Source organism: Oreochromis aureus, linkage group 8 (assembly GCF_013358895.1).
Source record: "Oreochromis aureus strain Israel breed Guangdong linkage group 8, ZZ_aureus, whole genome shotgun sequence".
Lineage (NCBI taxonomy): Eukaryota > Metazoa > Chordata > Actinopteri > Cichliformes > Cichlidae > Oreochromis > Oreochromis aureus.
In genome coordinates this window covers 20666650-20680536 of record NC_052949.1, presented here as the reverse complement: position 1 = coordinate 20680536, position 13887 = coordinate 20666650, and the positions used below count along the sequence as shown (strand labels likewise).

Genomic DNA, 13887 nt, shown 5'->3' with positions numbered 1-13887 from the left:
CAAGTTTTTTTGGTTTTGTTTTGTTGTGACCCAAAATTAGTGACTGAGCCTTTCTAGAAAATAGTCGACAGAGGTCAAGACATAAAGCCATTTTCCCATTGATTTCTATAGGACCTGAAGTTTTTTGCAACCACATCTAATAGTTGGTGTTCAGACACACCTCACTACTTATCACTAAAAGTGGCCTCACTCCTATGCCCCCCCCCCACACACACACACTCCTTGGATGTTATAAAGGTGGAAAAAAACCAAAAGGCTGTGAGCTTGTTTGTTTCTACTACTGGAGTAACTGCAAGTTTTACTGCATCCAAGATTTTTTATCTCCAGATGTGCCTGCTTATTTATAGCCTAATATTGGTGATAATTCATGAAGATGATCTTGTTGTAAATGTCACAAACTTCACATAAAGCTTATTCTAAATTCAAAAAGCTACGGAAAAGTCTCCTTTTTTATATGAAACAATGACTAATGAAAAAAAAACATCATCCCTGCAGCACTCTATTTATACTTTGGCTCTGTCACTCTCTTCCTCACACAGACATTAAATATACACTCTCCATAAGTTAAACAATACTGTTGTCATGATTTTGCTCCTCAGTGAGGTTCGTATACGCAGACATTTATTTATATTTCTAAGCATGTGCTGACTCTGTCTTTAACTTTAACTGTGCTTTTTCCATCCCCTGAAATTAAATTATTCCTGACAGCTCTCTCCTTCATGGTCCATGTTACCCAGCATGTGACAGAAATACAGAGAGCAAAGACGTGGGCCAAGCCAGAGTTTACGACCTTTAACCAAAATGAAGTTTTTATTAAAGACTCAAATGTTTGTGGAACAGTGAGGGAAGTTTATTTTGGAGAACATGTTCAATCATGATGTACATTTCTTGCATTTCATACCTATATTAGATTTGGTACAAACCCTTCACTGTTGATATTATCACTTATTGGACTTGTCTTCTGTTTGATACTGGCAGCTTTAATTTGCCACTCTTCTAGTTGTTGATACTCTTGAATGATCTAATCTCAAAAGACTGCCATGTTTGCAAGCCTCATCTTGAAACTTGGCATGTATAATAAAATTGTGCTTCAAATTATTATGTGTGCAATCACTTTTAGCATTTATTGCCTCTAATGAACAAGGAGTGACGTTTTGGCTCAATTTTATTTTCTCTCTACTGACCTCTTCCCCTGTGTGTATTAAACACATTTCTGTCAGGGCCACTTTTGTCACAATAAAAATGTTATTTCCATCTACAGCTGTTTATATCTGGAAGTACGGCCCTATGCTGGGACTTTCCATCATGCCATGCACAAGCATGGAAAGATGCAGAAATGAGCAGGGGCATGGGAATGCACGGTAGACCTGACATTGATTAAGTTGGATACAGCATGAACAGCATGAAATGAAGGAGGTGGGTTGCAAAGCAGATTTCAGAGGAAGCAAGCCAAAATAACTCAAATAGCAGATCCAGAACCATCATCCAAAAATGCTCTCTGTAATTCTTTATGTGTTTTTCTTAATAATTAATGAAGGTAATGTGCTGAGAGATGTTAAAAAAGACACAAGCCAGTTCACCTACCTATGATAAGTTCCTGGGTCAGCGATATTCCACATCACCTCTTGCCCAAAAAACCCCACATGATTGCCGTCCTCTGTCCATAGTCCAGCTGAACCATCAACTGATGCTGTCAGGACAAACAGTCTGTCAAACACTTCAAGGACTTCCACACATATCAAAGCCCTTTTGTGAGCCCTCCAAGATTGCAGCAGTGGAGGTTGTTCACAAGTTGCCTGTATGAAAGGAGAATATGTCAAGTATATGGGGATAAGAGGTGCAGTACACCAGGTGCAATCTTATTCCCAGCACACCTCAGGTTGGATGTCCATTGCATAGGAAGAAATGTCCCAAATCTGAAGTGAGCCCGTTGTGTCACCTGAGATCAGAATGGTGTTTTTAGACTGATCTGAGTTCAGGCTAAGCACACGCTCACCTGGCTGCTCTGGAGCGTAGAAATGACCTGGGGGGAAAAAAACAAAAAAAAATAGACTTGTGCTCATAAACTCATCCAAGCATAAAGTACTAAGTACAATCTAAAAGAAATTTGCTTGTAACAATAGGCTTGGATATATCTTTATAGGCAGTTAAAAAGTCTGCTGGTTCACTCAAAACTGCATGCAAGCAAATCTATTTATATTTTGCTTTTGTACCATTTTCAAGAATTCTTTCTTCACTTCATAACAAACGTACTTCTGAGACAAACTGCAAACCTTTAAACAGATTTTAGTTGTCACCTGCATTCCTCTTATGTCATGATTTCAAATTCCTCTCTCTGCTGCAAGCATGCACAGACACAAAGATACATATATAAATCTATACAGACATACAGTTCACTCACATGCACTCATGCAAGCCTGTACCCATATGCAGTGGTTACAGTGCATGAATCCCACACCACTAAACACAGATGGGATCTGGAAAGAGACATAGTTGTGGGCTGCCAGGAATGGTACCGGCTGGCAGCCAAGTCGACAGTTCAGCCTAACTGTCACTGCCTGCACGAGCTGTTTGTAAATCCTTCTTATGGGAGGAGGAGAATTAGAAGTGATGGATGATTAAGAGTTTTTATCTTAGATTAATGTTTTCTAGTGCAGCGTCTTTTTTTTTTTTTTTTTTGAAGGAACTCACATCAATCTCTTCTTTAAGCTTTTTTTTGTGCATCCCACTCACCGTAACTGCGATTCTCACCAGTGATGCTCCAAAAGCACAGCCAACCACCTTGGGATGACACTAGGACACCCTTGTTTCTTAATTGTTTCCTGCCAGCTCGATGCTGAAGGAACAAGATGCTATCCACGGGGAGAGCTGACCTGGATGCATGCAAACAGAAATAAAACCACAATAATGAATATTTCACTATCGGCTAAGGATGCAAGATACTTGACTTTATTTCTTCATTATTTAATCAACTGTCAGGAAAATTAATGAGCAATTAGTTTGATTATGTCTTTGTCACTTTAATGACTTATTCCTTTATACCTTTACCGTTCACACATGATGATAAAAATTCTGACATTTTACAGATATTTGATATTTCAATAATAATCTCCATGTTATTTAAACATTTGTTAATCTAGGCTTTTATTGTGTGTTATCATCAATGAAGACCGCAGGGATCCAAAGATAAATTATTTTTTACCATGTCAGCAACAAAATTTGATCTGGGATACAAGAAACATGACATAAATTAGTAGATAAATCATTAGTAAATTAAAGTTTCTGATGCATGCTGATTTGTTTCGTGTCAAAATCTGCAAGTCATATACATCAAGTTTATTAGTAAACCCTCACTGACTGCAAGACAGCACTTGGAGCTGCATCTCCTTACCGTGCCTGCGTCCCTCTCTGCAGGTGGAGCATCGGTTTTTGTGTCTCCATGCTCCAGATCACTACCTCTCCATCATAACTGGCTGTAGCAACAACGCTCAGAGCAGAGCACTGACACACAGCCAAGACGTCTGACTTGTGGACACCGCTGGACTTCCAGGACGTTTCTGCTCTCACCTTCAAGTCCTTTAGTGCATGAGTAAAAGAAAAATAAAGCACAGCTTACTATGTGCACAAGCATTTTGGTTGAAATGACGACATGATGCTTCTAACTGTGTGCTTATAAACTGTGTTAATAAATGAGCTGAAATAACTGGTAATTGTCTCTTCTGTGGAAGCTTTACTTACTTCCCCAAGTTGCTCATAAAAAAAGTGCACCATGTTGCAGTAGACTTCTTTTAAACAAATTATGGATCTGTGAAGAATTTGAACTTACCAGGGACGTATATAACGTATGCATATATATAACTGCAATTTACTGATTTGTGATTGCCCCTCTAGGTTTTGGAATTGAAAAAAGTATATATAACAAAACAGAGAGGCTAAGTTCTGCTTAAGCGAGGGACTTTACAGTGAGAAATATTATGTAACTGGGCAGAGGTAAGGAAAAAAGCAGCATTAAGAATCTGCTGCAGAAGCATAAATACTCAGTGCTACTACTGTTCGCTTTAACAGATGACTCCAACCACAGAGCAGATGGCAGCTGAAGGTTGAGAGGTAAAATGTAACACAAGAATTTGAAGCTTGAGAATAATGTGCAAATGCAGACTGTTATATATTTATACACTGAGACCTGTGCAGCAGCATGCATAGCTGTAGGTGGATGTGGGTTTGTATTTATGTGCTGAAAAGACTTGAGACTTTCTTCACTACTGACAGGAAAACAGAAGACTTCTGAATTATTATACTGAATATGATGGGACAAGTTAGTGTTATTATTGGAGGAAATATTTTCTGAGCCTAATTTGGACCACAGTCTTCTTAAGCCCAAGTTGTTGTTGGCATTCTTAAGAAAAACACTCTGTTTTAAGTCTGTACTAGATTAGTCACTATGGTGACAGCTGTTTGTGTAGGACCCATCACGCTGCTTTCAACATCTGGGGAAGAACTTGTAGCAAGAAAAAAAATCTGTCAAGGCTAAAACTCTGTGAGACTAATTTTATAGCATCTTAATATATCTGAGCTTCTTGGCGGTAATTGGGTGGACTGCATTACCCAGAATCACCTGTCAATCAAAAGTTTATGTAATGCATTTAATGCTGTGTTATGTTGTTCTTTCTTGACCCACAGCTAATGAATTTTTTTCACTGCCTTTCCAATCTGAGAATCTGCAGCTACCGTCAGATGACTAAGTGTGTGGAGATGAAGGTCAATGTTACAAATCTAAAGCAAATAAAAGCAAATATAAAAGTTAATCATTATCAAGTTATAGCAAATAGTTCTGAGAAAACATTTTAGCGCGTCTTTTGCTGCCTATGGAGGTTCTCAGTCATCCAGATCACAGTAAGTTTGAGAGCTTGAAAAGAAAAAAACAAATGGACATTTCTAGGTTTGTAAAGACCTTCCAGCTATCAGCACTTCCCCACGTGCTTCAGCTTTTTTTCTTCTTTTGTTCCTTTCTGACTGTCGGCAGGGAAGGTCGTCCACGAAGTAAATACATCGCTGTGGGTGCCGCAGGGTTTCCATCTTTGTCAGCGATGCACTTCCAGGCCTTGCGATCTCTGGCTTTGACCTTTGCTTGCTCGAGGGTTAGATGTCATTGTTGAAGATTGTCTTCAGTTTGCTTGATCCAAGTCTTCTTGGGCGCGTTACGCTTGATTCTCTAGTGGGTGGCCAAACCATTGCAGTCGTCGCTTCTGGATCAGCTCTTCCATCGAGGGCTGATGGTGACATTGACTACGCATCACACTGTTGCTGAGACGGTCACGGAGGGACACCCGGAGAATCTGATACAAACAGCGCATTTGGAAGACCTCGAGCTTGTTGAGGTCGTGCTTGAGGTTAACCCAGGTCTCAGATCCATAGAAAAGAATGGGCAATACCAGTTTGCAGTACAGGTGGATTTTGGTGATGAGGGTGACATTTGTCTTACGTGCTTCAACTACCACACCTTACCTGTAATGACCTCAGTAGGTAAAATGTGGATTGTTTCTATGTATATTCATACAAGCAACACAAGATGTAGGGCATTCTGCCTTCTTCTTTCAAACTCTCAACACTTGTTGTTCTTTACCGGGACTGTTTATCTGCACTTAACCAAAGCCTGATAAAACCTGATTGATCAATACTGCAAGCCACAACAGAAAACTTCCAGTACCCCAAATTCTGCTGTTTGCCTACAAATTCAGCTTGTTCCTATGATGATATAGCTATACTGTTTATGGAAAAGGCCAGCTGGTTTCTTGTTGTGTTGAATCTACACGTTCTCTCTGGGTACATACATGTTAGGTTGATTATAATAATTGTAGGTGTATTTGTGAACGCTTGTCTCTCTTTGTTAGCCTTGTGATTCATTGGTGACCTGTCCAAGGTGTACTTGGCCTCTCTCACTCTATGACACCTGAGATAGGCGTTTTCACCCTGAAACAGTAAAGAAAATGATGGATGGATGGGTGGATGACTGTTGACTGTATAAATGGCATCCATGGAGCTTTTTTTTTTTAGATAAAAGACAAAAGACAGAGCAGAAAAGGATAGTAAAACCCAGAGTACCAAGTCAATCTTAATTTTAGGATATTTTAGGACCTAAAGATAAACTATAATCCTCCCTGAACATACTTTTTCTTTCTTCTCTGCGAAACTAGAGGAGGAAGAAAAACATTGTTTTCCAGCCTGGTGTTCAGTAACCCTTAAAACTGTATTTATGTGACAGTGTGGATTATAACTTTAACGCACCCTTGATTTTACCTTGTCTCCTGCAATGCTGTACTGAGTGATGCACTGGCTCCACCCCACAGCCAGTAGACGGTTGTCGTGGAGACAGGTCAACCCAGTGACTTCAGAGTTGGTGACGGGCTCCAGCTTGTGTAAATTTAGGCCATTTAGTAGATTCCACACCTGCTTGGGGAGTGGCCAACACTCTGATTTATGTATTTCACACATGCTTTATAGTGAAATTTCTTTCTCTATATAATAATAAGTAATAAGATGCAGTATTGAACCTTAATAGTGCCATTACGAGCTCCCGTGATTAGTCTTCTGTGAGAGGAGTCCACTGCCATACAGGAGAGCACCTCTTCTCCATGAGCATTTAAAATGTAAAGCCGCCTCTTTCCTGTCTCTACATCCCACAGAAAGACCGATGAGTCAGCATGTCCAGTCACCACCTGCCTCAGGGTGGGGTTGTACAAGGCACATGAGAGGTATGGACCCTGTCTAAATTCTGTCCTGAATTCCTCATCTGTCAACCAACCCCCTCCTCCTCTTCTCTTTTCTGACAGATTGAGCACTGCCAGGTAATCTTTGCAGGCCACCACTAAATGAGGTTGCATTTCATCAGGAAGAGGAGGGCTAAGCAACAGAAAGGGGAAATTTCCGTGTTCTGGGATGCGACCTGGTTGCAGACAGGGAAACTGCAGGCGGAGAACTTTCAAACACTGATGGGTAGAAATGTCCCAAACTCTTAGTTCCTGGCAAAAGAAGACAAATGCAAACGCTCTACTGGCATATATTCACATATAAACTACAATTATGTGTGCATTTATGGTAAATCCTAATTCACTCACAGCATCTCTAGAGTAGCTGAAGATCTGCCCGACATGTTGGTAAATTGCAACATCCAGTACCGTGGTGTGGTGACCCAGCAGTGTAGCCACAGGACTTGAAGTCACGTATCGTGACCACAGTCTGACTTTTCGGTCAGAGCCTCCTGTAACCATCAACTGCAGGGATGTGTTGTAGTCGAAACACTTGGCTCCCTGACATGAGGCAAAAGCATTAATACTGTATAGTATACAGAAGATGGTGTTTTATGCAGGTGAAAATACAAGTGGTGGTAAATGCTTCTTTCCTTTCAAAAATACATGACTGAGGTTTTTATTTTACAATGTTCAGACAGTTATTTGGAGAGTAAAGCTAGGGTACTCATTCAAAAAAAAAGCCATTGTGAATAACAGGAAGCATCACCACCCAGTTTTACTCCTTTCATAGCAGCCGGCGACACTGTCTGCTTCTGCATACTGGGTGGGACTGAACTTTATTAAATGACACATGCTGTGTTTGCTCTTCTAGATAAAACTGGCCAGTTATAACAGCATTTATTATACTGTAACACTTTCACACTAGGACATTTAATACTATATAAAACTCTTTCTCGATTAAAGATTAAAGTTTATTTTCACATGTCAACCTGCCCTCGTAGGTCTGTGTCACCCAGACCACAGTGCTGTGACCCACAGGTCTGACTGACCTTGATCCAGATCAGAAGTGGATAACTACGAAAATCAGCCTATTTCCTTTACTTTTCTTTTTTAATAATTTGACAGGCGGCTACAGAGATATTTCTTTCGTCTGGATATTTTAACATCTTCAATAAATAATAGCCACAACATGAGAACTGTATAATAATTTGAAGTTGCTGAAGTTGTATACAGAGAAATGCCAGCCTTTGGGGATATTTCCTTCTTTCATGTCTAGCGTAAGTAGGACAATAATGCAAATATGCAAACTGCAAATTGCAAATTGCGTAAATGATGCAACAACTTTGCTGTTCCTACTGTTGCTGTGGATGGAGACATGCAATACAATTTACTACTTGTTCTTTGTACCAAGTTGTACAGTGAAAATTAAACAAAAGTGTCACAAACAGGAAACTGAAGCAATTCACCTTCAAAGTAAAAGTGTGCCTTTTCTTCATACTGGTAATTTAAAAGAAACTTTATAAAATAAGAAATAAAGATAAAAGTTTCCCAATCACATTATCTGGGTGTGCATTTTTATTTTGTATGAACAATAGCCCACAACAGGCAGCGATGTTTCAAGATCTTATAAATAAAACAATTAAACTAAAACGTATTGTATGAAGGGGAGGATACTGATTTAGACACTACTCTAGAAGTTGTTTTATAAGAACATCTTTGATTTAATTTCTTCAGTTATAATAAATGTAGCCATTGAGGCCTGTTATTCAAAATAAAAGAGGTAATTTTAATGAGCTTATGTCCTGACAAATCAACGGAGTTGACCCTGGCTTGGCTCACTCTAGCATGTAGAGGCCCAATTAAAATTAAATTAAAATTAGAGCTATAGTAACTGTTTCCACTGTTATTTATTATAAATAATTATGCTTCTAACAATGACCAAAAGTGGTCCAACCTGGTAAACCTGGCAAAATGTATCTAATGAAGTGGCCAATGAGTGTATTATCAGTCAAATTGACCTTGTTACCTTGTTGATTACCTGCTTAAATTTCCAAATGTAAGGCTCCTGCTTCAACGACACATTCATAAAGACCACAGATGTGGTGTCACTTTCTGACGATGTCATGATGACATTGGTACTGGGTTCAAACATTACTCTGGTAATTGGTTCCTGGTGGATGCTGGGGATGTGCTGATAGGACACCATGTCGCTGTGTTTGCCAAGATCCTGTGAAGAACGAGGGTGAAACAAGTAAAACCAGTGAGTTCAAATAATGTTTGAGGAAAAGTTGTCGTGTAAGCAGCAACTCTTCAAAGCTTCTGTAACAGAGTTCAGTAAATAGAGGAGGGAAAACCTACTTGGAAAAAGATCCTTTGTGGACCTTTGTCTCTCTTTGATGGTTTCTTAAAAAGTCCCTTGGATGAGTTCAAGAACCACATTAGGTGGACTCCTCCTTTTTCATCCCCCAGTAGCAGCAGAGGAGGCTGTTCTAGACTCTTGGAGTGAAAACCCTTTAGATTGAATTGATGCATTTAGTGCTTTCCAAATAAAGACATCCAGCTAAAACAGAAACATCTCGTACAAACAGTTGTCCTACCTGCACATCATACCAGTAACACAGACATGTCGGCACACTGCGAAACCCTGGGAGCAATTATAGGACAAAGAGTTAACAATATTTCGGGGTGTCACGTAGTTTAGTTGGGTTTTGTTAGGAATAAAAGTACCATATAGGTGAATTTCCTCCAACAAACAGTTTGAAGAAATAGTAACAAAGCGCAAGTCCCTGCAGTCAGTTGCTATGGCAATCCTATGGACGTTGCCCATGTACACAGCATCGGTGGTCCAACCCCTGAATCTCCTTGTGTTTGCCACTTCCTCTGTTGGGTCTCCAGCAAGCTGGTTTAAATAGAAAAACGTGAGTGAGTGTGCTGTAATTCCACGTGGATATTAAAGTGGCAGCATGATGTCACTCACCCCTAAAGTTTTGAGGGTGTGTAGGCTGCTGTTCCAGACGGTGATCTGACCCCCCTTACTGATGCTAATATAGCGGAGTGGAGGAGGATGGGAAACAGCAACCACACGGACTGTTGGCTCCCGCTGCAGAGCAATAAGTATGAGACAAGTGTAATCAATTAGAGAAAGGTTACAGGAGGAAAAAAGTAATGGTTGTCGAAAATAACATATAACTCAGGGCTGAAAAATGGAAAAAATAAGATGCTTCATCTTTCATCTATTATAGTAATGGAACACTTTATTCATTATAATTTATAGGAGCAGCTGAATGCACTCTTTTATACTTACGTTGCTTAGATTTAACAGACCCTGATGAACCCTAGAGTTATTAAAAAGGTTTGGCAAACTGCCCTGTTAAACTCCTGCAGGGTGAAATCCAAAAGCAGCGAATGATACTATAATAATAAGTAAGAATATCTTCACAGGCCAGGTGAAAATAATTAAAATAATGAGTTCCAAGGTCTGTTTAGCTTCTTTAGCCATTTAATACAGCCTGGTTAGCCTGTAACCATTATGGCCAAGGCAAGAAAGTCATCACAAATCATGTGTGATTCACTACTGCAACCAGTCAAAATGTCTCAAAAAGAGCCCTAAGACCCAATTTTTGGCCACAGAAGAACTCTTCAAGCTAGGCTAACAAGCTAAATAAGCTATAAAAAATATGACCACCTAATACTTTCCTCTGAAGTCAGGTAATAAATTAATACAGTCCAACATTATTATATTCTCGTACCTTTGTTGGTCATCTTCCAAGAACAATGGCTCTGTCTCTTTTTCGTTGCTAACTGTATAGTTGCTAACTTTATCTTTGTGCCACTGTTATTTTTACTAGAGACTGTTAGCTGAAATGAAGAAAAAGTTTACATAGTTGTCAAGGGACATAAAACCTTTTTTTTTTTAAAAAGCTTTAAATAGACAAAAAGGGCTTTGTAGTGCACTCCACTGTTAATTTTGTTTTTATTTATATGAGTGATAATCTTTATATTGAAAGTAGTAATTTAATTCTAAGTCATAAAATAAATTCAGCTTTAAGATAATGTAGCTTAAAGTGAGTTACAGTGACTTGCTGTATTGGATTTGCTTGTAAAGAAGCTTGTACATTCATCTCCTACAAATACACAGCATGCTAAAATATTTCGCTAAATTTTCAACTTTTTTTTACATGAAAGTTTAAACAACCTATTAATAAGCATCAAACGTTTAGGAAATAAATATAGCATTAATAATAGAGAAAGTAGACTATATTAATAATAGCAGTATATTTTGTATCATATGTATCAATGTATATGTGTATGCTGCTGTCAGTCGCTATCCTTTACAGTGGAGAGGTTAAAAGTAGAAGCTAAAGGACTCAGCAAAGCCAATTTTAAATAGGAGGACTCAGCTTTTAAAATATCAGAAATAATTTGTGTTCCTAATTTCATTGTTTTCTCTTTTTTCTCTTTTTAAATTACATTTTTTACAATTACAAAAAGATTTTGAAAATCTTTTCAAAAAATCTTTTTTAAAAATTTTAATTACATGAAAAATGTTTTCAAAAGAGATTTTTATTGAGTGTTTATTGATAAATCCATAAATCCATTTTCCATTTGATTTTTTTATTAATTAAATAAATATTTTTGCACATTTTTTTCATTTAAAATATCTGACAGTTATAGATAAATATAATGTCTAAATATACAAGAACAATTTATTTACAATTTAAGTAAGTTGTCATTGATTTTAATATATTTATACTGTACAAATCATTTATAAATGGTTAATTGCATTTCGTCTGGTCTCTTTTTACTGGGTAGTAAAATATAAATGTTCCATTTAGTAAAATACTGTTATTCTTAAATAGTTATTAAATATTTTTTACGTTTTATATCTTTTTCCAAATACCAGCTTAGAGTCACTGACCATTACACTCTATAACTGTTTTTCCTTTTGAGCTACAAAATATTATAATCCATTGTAGTTTCTTTTCCCCAGTGTTGCAAACAAGTTTGTTTAAATCATGTTATAATGTTGTTCATTTTAGTATTTGGATAGCAGTGTTGCTTTGAGACTGTGTTTTTTTTCTGCTGCACTCAGCACTTGTTTTTGGTAGGTTTTTGAAACTTGAATTCTCTAAATATTAGTTTTGACTAGGCAGCTGCCTAATTCTGGTAAGTAATCAAAGAAAACTGTCTAAAAATCAGACCATCTGACCACGATGCACCAGAGTTACCTTGTTATGAGAGCAATGTCTAATCTGAGGCTGGGCCTCCAGCAGAGCAGCTGTGGGAATGGAGGCCCGCTGTCGCTCAGTGTACTCCAAAAGCAAGTAGGAACACAGCTGCTGCCATTTTATTTGTCCAGTGCAGCTGATATCTACCTAGACATGAAGAATGTAAAATTCAAATCAGCACTAAGCCACAGTCGTCTTTTAATAGGACAGTCAGTTCAAACCAGTAATAGACTGACAGGATGCTGTTTTATAAACAATTTTTTCTAATAATGGATTACAATATAACCCGCATCCAGTTTTGTCAGACTAATAAAAAATAACTTTATTACTTTTTACCTCATCAAAGAATCTCTTGCACCACGTGTCCTCAATATTTGGGCCAATGACAGACTTCAGAACGTCCCAAAACTCCTCAAACGTCAATCCACGTTCTTCACTTGTACCTCTATTGCTTCCCTTCAGCTTGTGTTCCTGTGTCTGAAGTCCAGCCTTTGAACAGGTAAAAGCATTTCTCAGAAGCTGTAGGTGCTCTGGGCTCAGTTTCTCTGCAGGACTGACACCGCAGGCTGGATCACTGCAGAAAGCAGCACATCAATGATCAGTGAAACGAAAAACAGAAGTAGAATAAAATGTGGAGGACATTGCCAATAAGGCAGCACCCCAGCTTAAAACACGAGTATTACTTAAGCATTAAAGAACTGTTAAGTTCAGTGCCTAACCCCTATTTTATTTTTTATTTCTGATTCTTTATTGAAGCCATTACATCACTGACAGCTAGTAAAAAGCTCACTACAGAATGAATGCAGCACTCCCATGTGGTAGTTTTGATATAACACACTTTTTTTTTTCCAAATAAAGGGAATAACTAATGAAAGAACATGTAAAGTTAGGGGGATGTATTTTTAAGAAAAGCACTCCCTGCCACCAGCAACTCCAGTGTGGGCCTGTTGCTAAGGGAAACTAACAATAACTCACATGTCTTACTATTGTGAGGTCTTTTCCTGGTCCATTGGGGCATGCATGAGTGGTCCTTTACATCATACACATTACTCACAATCAGCAAATGAAACAATAAAATAATTAAGTGATAAAGAAGCTGTTGTATCTGAGTTTAAACTGTGTGGAGTGGATGAAAGAGAAAAGAATGGAGAAATGTGTGAATTTAAGAAGTTATTTGAAAGTTTGATACCAGTGTTCAGCTTCTATTGACTTTTCATGAATTGTTGGAAGGTGGAAAATTGGACTGAAGTACAAACAATGAAAGTTAAAATGTTTTCCTACTTTTTTTTTTTTTTTTTTAGCTTATTAGAAGATATAGGACAGAATCAGATATAAGAATATGTCAGCAGGCACTACTATCCAGAGGTAAAGAAAATCCATATCAATGTGCAAAGTTTATAAAACAGGATTTTGTACATAAAGCAATCCCTAATTAAAAATAATCTTTGATGTTTGCCAAGACCAAACAAAAGGAAAAAACTTACCAAAATCTGCTGTGTGGCACCGCTTTCTCATAAAGTGTCCACATTTTGTTTCTAAAAGTATCCATAGTGATAGCCCGATTCTACCTTTATCACAGTCTGAACTCCTCCTTAAACTCTTCTTTTATCTGTATTTTATGGTGAGCATGACAAAGAAATGAAGAAAGAAGCCAAGACTTCTGTATAAATGAGTTAAGTCGACTCTGCGATCCTGGCTGTGCCTTGAACCTAACCATGCACAGCCGTTGTTTCTGTCCACTCCTCTCGCTTTTCATGCAGTCCTCAAATAAAGCCTGTTGTCTTCAGACAGGGAAGGAATGTCCACATCCACAGACGCTATCGGTCGCAAATGTTTGACCAACCGACAAAAGATAGTCAACACATCTCTGAAGAGAGTGCCAAGGAGACCTGAGAATTTCCAAAGTCTGT

The 13887-nt window shown here is 38.2% G+C and overlaps 1 protein-coding gene across 6 annotated transcripts in view; it reads right to left on the bottom strand.

Annotated features, from left to right (window-relative positions):
• Window positions 1–13887, bottom strand: part of LOC116320124 (WD repeat-containing protein 49) — a 23006-nt gene extending 9119 nt beyond the window's left edge. For 3 of the 6 annotated variants that reach the window (XR_005614041.1, XM_039616126.1, XM_039616127.1), the window contains exons 1-15: window positions 13462–13887; window positions 12314–12551; window positions 11978–12124; window positions 9727–9849; window positions 9477–9648; window positions 9347–9393; window positions 9108–9260; window positions 8788–8976; window positions 7116–7307; window positions 6552–7019; window positions 6286–6447; window positions 3392–3576; window positions 2734–2873; window positions 1875–2023; window positions 1585–1796 (exon numbers count right to left, since the gene is read on the bottom strand). Coding sequence is in view for 5 of the 6 variants with exons in the window: in XM_039616126.1 (XP_039472060.1) it covers window positions 1585–1796; window positions 1875–2023; window positions 2734–2873; window positions 3392–3576; window positions 6286–6447; window positions 6552–7019; window positions 7116–7307; window positions 8788–8976; window positions 9108–9260; window positions 9347–9393; window positions 9477–9648; window positions 9727–9849; window positions 11978–12124; window positions 12314–12551; window positions 13462–13526 (2642 nt within the window). In the remaining variant the exon portion in view is untranslated. Of the gene's footprint in view, window positions 1–1580; window positions 1797–1874; window positions 2024–2733; window positions 2874–3391; window positions 3577–6285; window positions 6448–6551; window positions 7020–7115; window positions 7308–8787; window positions 8977–9107; window positions 9261–9346; window positions 9394–9476; window positions 9649–9726; window positions 9850–10498; window positions 10611–11977; window positions 12125–12313; window positions 12552–13461 lie in introns of those variants that run through there. The other 3 variants (XM_039616128.1, XM_031739645.2, XM_039616129.1) reach the window with 3 other exon arrangements.